At 36.8% G+C, this 2,408-nt stretch overlaps 1 protein-coding gene across 2 annotated transcripts; it reads right to left on the bottom strand.

Moving 5' to 3' along the window:
• Positions 1-1,526, bottom strand: LOC141653508 (small heat shock protein, chloroplastic-like). 2 transcript variants are annotated; one of them, XM_074461294.1, is made up of 2 exons: positions 1,119-1,526; positions 1-568 (listed from the first exon to the last, which is right to left on the bottom strand). In XM_074461294.1, the coding sequence occupies exons 1-2, from the start codon at positions 1,333-1,335 to the stop codon at positions 147-149; spliced, it is 639 nt and encodes a 212-aa protein (XP_074317395.1). In that variant the 5' UTR covers positions 1,336-1,526; the 3' UTR covers positions 1-146. The 2 variants fall into 2 exon arrangements, with proteins under 2 accessions (XP_074317395.1, XP_074317394.1); XM_074461293.1 differs by having other exon boundaries at positions 1,116-1,468.
• Positions 1,527-2,408: the final 882 nt, after the last annotated feature.

Genomic DNA, 2,408 nt, shown 5'->3' with positions numbered 1-2,408 from the left:
TAGAACAGAACGACAGATTAAATTAGAATTGAGCCAAAACAAAATGTCCCAAAGATGCAACTTATTGACTCAAATTACAACTAGCAACTCAAAAACTAGACCATTCAAAAGCTCTGCTACTAAATTCAACTTTTAACATTCCTAAATTAATCAATCTGAACTTGGAAAACATCCTTCCTCTCATCTTCCTTAACCTTAGGAACAACCACCTTGAGCACACCATTCTTCATCTCAGCCTTAATCCCATCAACCTTGTACATATTTGGAGTCAGCTCAATTCGAGACGAGTACCTCCTACGACTCTCCTCTTCCTCCGTCTCTTTCTCGCCTTCTCCCTTAATAATCAGAGTGTTCTCTTCAACTGCTACCTTCACGTGCTCCTTGCCTAACCCCGGCATGTCTACCTTCAGCTGCAGGCCTTCCTCGTCCTCTTTAACATCCCACCCTCGCCGCACTCCTCCCGTTCCTACTCCACGTGTACCAGCAAGGATTGGATTATCTACGAGCTGGTCCATTATGTTCATCAGCTGACTTACGCTCCTTGTCGAAGCAAATGGATCAAACACATCTGCCATTCAAATATATTAAGAAAATTAGCGTCATCATGAAAATTCTCAATTATATCACCCATTTTCAACATTACACCGATCTTCGTAAAATTAACTGAAAACAGTGTTAAGTCTTATATCGATCACTATTTCATGATCAAATTACTGAAAACAAATTCTGAATTACATCACTGATTTTGAACATCATGTCGATATTCACAGAATTTAGTGCAACCGTGCGTCACAAATACTGTTATATAGATCCACATTCCTCATACAAATTCATTTAAGACCATTATGAATGAAAATTCTGGATTACATCACCGATTTTCAACATTATACCGATATTCGAAAAAATTGGTGTGACAGAGCATCACAAATTGTATTACATCGATCATTATTTCATATGAAAATTCAAATAAAACCAATGTATTCACGTAACAACCTTATTCCGGTCAAAATTTAGATTCGATTAAAATATCTAAATTTTTCACACCGATTGAAAGAGTAAACAAATGATTGAAACGATAATTGAGACAAGAAATAGGACAAGGAGCGAAAGACAACAACCTGAGAATAATCCAGGAAATTCGCGACCGCGACGAGAAATAGAACGATGAGAGCGATCGTCATGTTCATCATCATCCTCCACTCTAGCCATCTGAGCGTTAGTATTGAAGGAGCGGGTAATCGAAGGAGCAGCGGAAATTGAGCGAAGTGGACGGAAAATGTTGCCAGAGTGAATATCTTTAACGGCTAGTCGTCGGAGAGTATTTGAGGCCGCCATTGTTGCTGATTTGAGAAGCTTTTTGTGAGAGACAATTTAGGGTTTTAGATATTTTGTTGCGGTGAATGACGTGGTTGGGAACAGGTGTAGGGTATATATAGGGAGGGAGGAAATGGAAGGTTGTAGAAGGTTTAAGAAACGGTTGGAAGAGAAGGTTCTGGAATGAGAAGTGAGATTATGAGGCTTCTTTTTCCGCAAGCAAACTAAAATTGAAATACTCCCTCCTAATCATTTTAACTCTCCCCTTTTAAAATGGCACGCAAATTAAGGGGATGATTATTTTATTGTAAAGTATTGTGGTGGTGTAAGGTAATTGGAGAGAGGGAAGGTATTATTGTGGGGTAAGATGATTAAAATAAGTATTATTGTGGAGAAAAGATGATTAAAATAAGTATAAAACTTTACTAAATAAGGAAAGGGGGAGAGTTATATAAATAGATGAAAAAAAAAAGGAGGAGGGTTAAAATGAATAGGAGGGAGTAACTTTTTAAACTATTTATTTCAATTTCAACTAATTATTTGAGACTTTTTTTTTTTTTTTTTTTAGGTAAGAAAATTAGGTTGATCCTCTAGGGTATGACCAACCTATCTCATCCTTTCGAATGATGGAGATAAGTTGAAGCTACCGGCTATCAAACCACCTCGAAAGAGTTGGACATGAATGTCCAATAGAAGCCATGAAGTCAGCAACCTTGTTGGCTTCACGAAAGCAATGTTTAATTATCACTTAATCGAAAAAATGAAGGTCTAATTTCACATCCTTGATAATATTAGAAATTTCCCAAGGAATTTGCCAAGCACCTCGAATCGAGTTAATAACACATAAATTATCACCCTCCACAATTAACTTTGAGATTTCTAAGTATTTAGCTACTAAAATACCTTCTTTTAAAGCGAGAGCTTCCGCTACAAGGATACTATTGGATCCGCATTTTTTTGCTCCCAACAAAACGACTTTACTATTGTGATCTCTTATAGAATATCCTAAAACAGCTTTATTACCTTCTATTCTCGATCCGTCAAAATTTAGCTTTAGGAAATCGTTTCTAGGTTTTTCTCACCAAATTTCTTTC

The sequence above is a fragment of the Silene latifolia genome, chromosome 4 (genome assembly GCF_048544455.1).
Source record: "Silene latifolia isolate original U9 population chromosome 4, ASM4854445v1, whole genome shotgun sequence".
Taxonomy (NCBI): domain Eukaryota; kingdom Viridiplantae; phylum Streptophyta; class Magnoliopsida; order Caryophyllales; family Caryophyllaceae; genus Silene; species Silene latifolia.
This window is presented reverse-complemented; position numbering and strand designations above follow the sequence as displayed.

Excerpts from the sequence above, each read along its gene's own strand:
- LOC141653508 (XM_074461293.1), bottom strand. The coding sequence starts at position 1,335 with ATGGCGGCCTCAAATACTCTCCGACGACTAGCCGTTAAAGATATTCAC. Across the intron at positions 569-1,115 it reads TCCTGGATTATTCTCAGGTT|ATGTGTTTGATCCATTTGCT; the intron begins GTTGTCTTTCGC and ends TTTGAATGGCAG.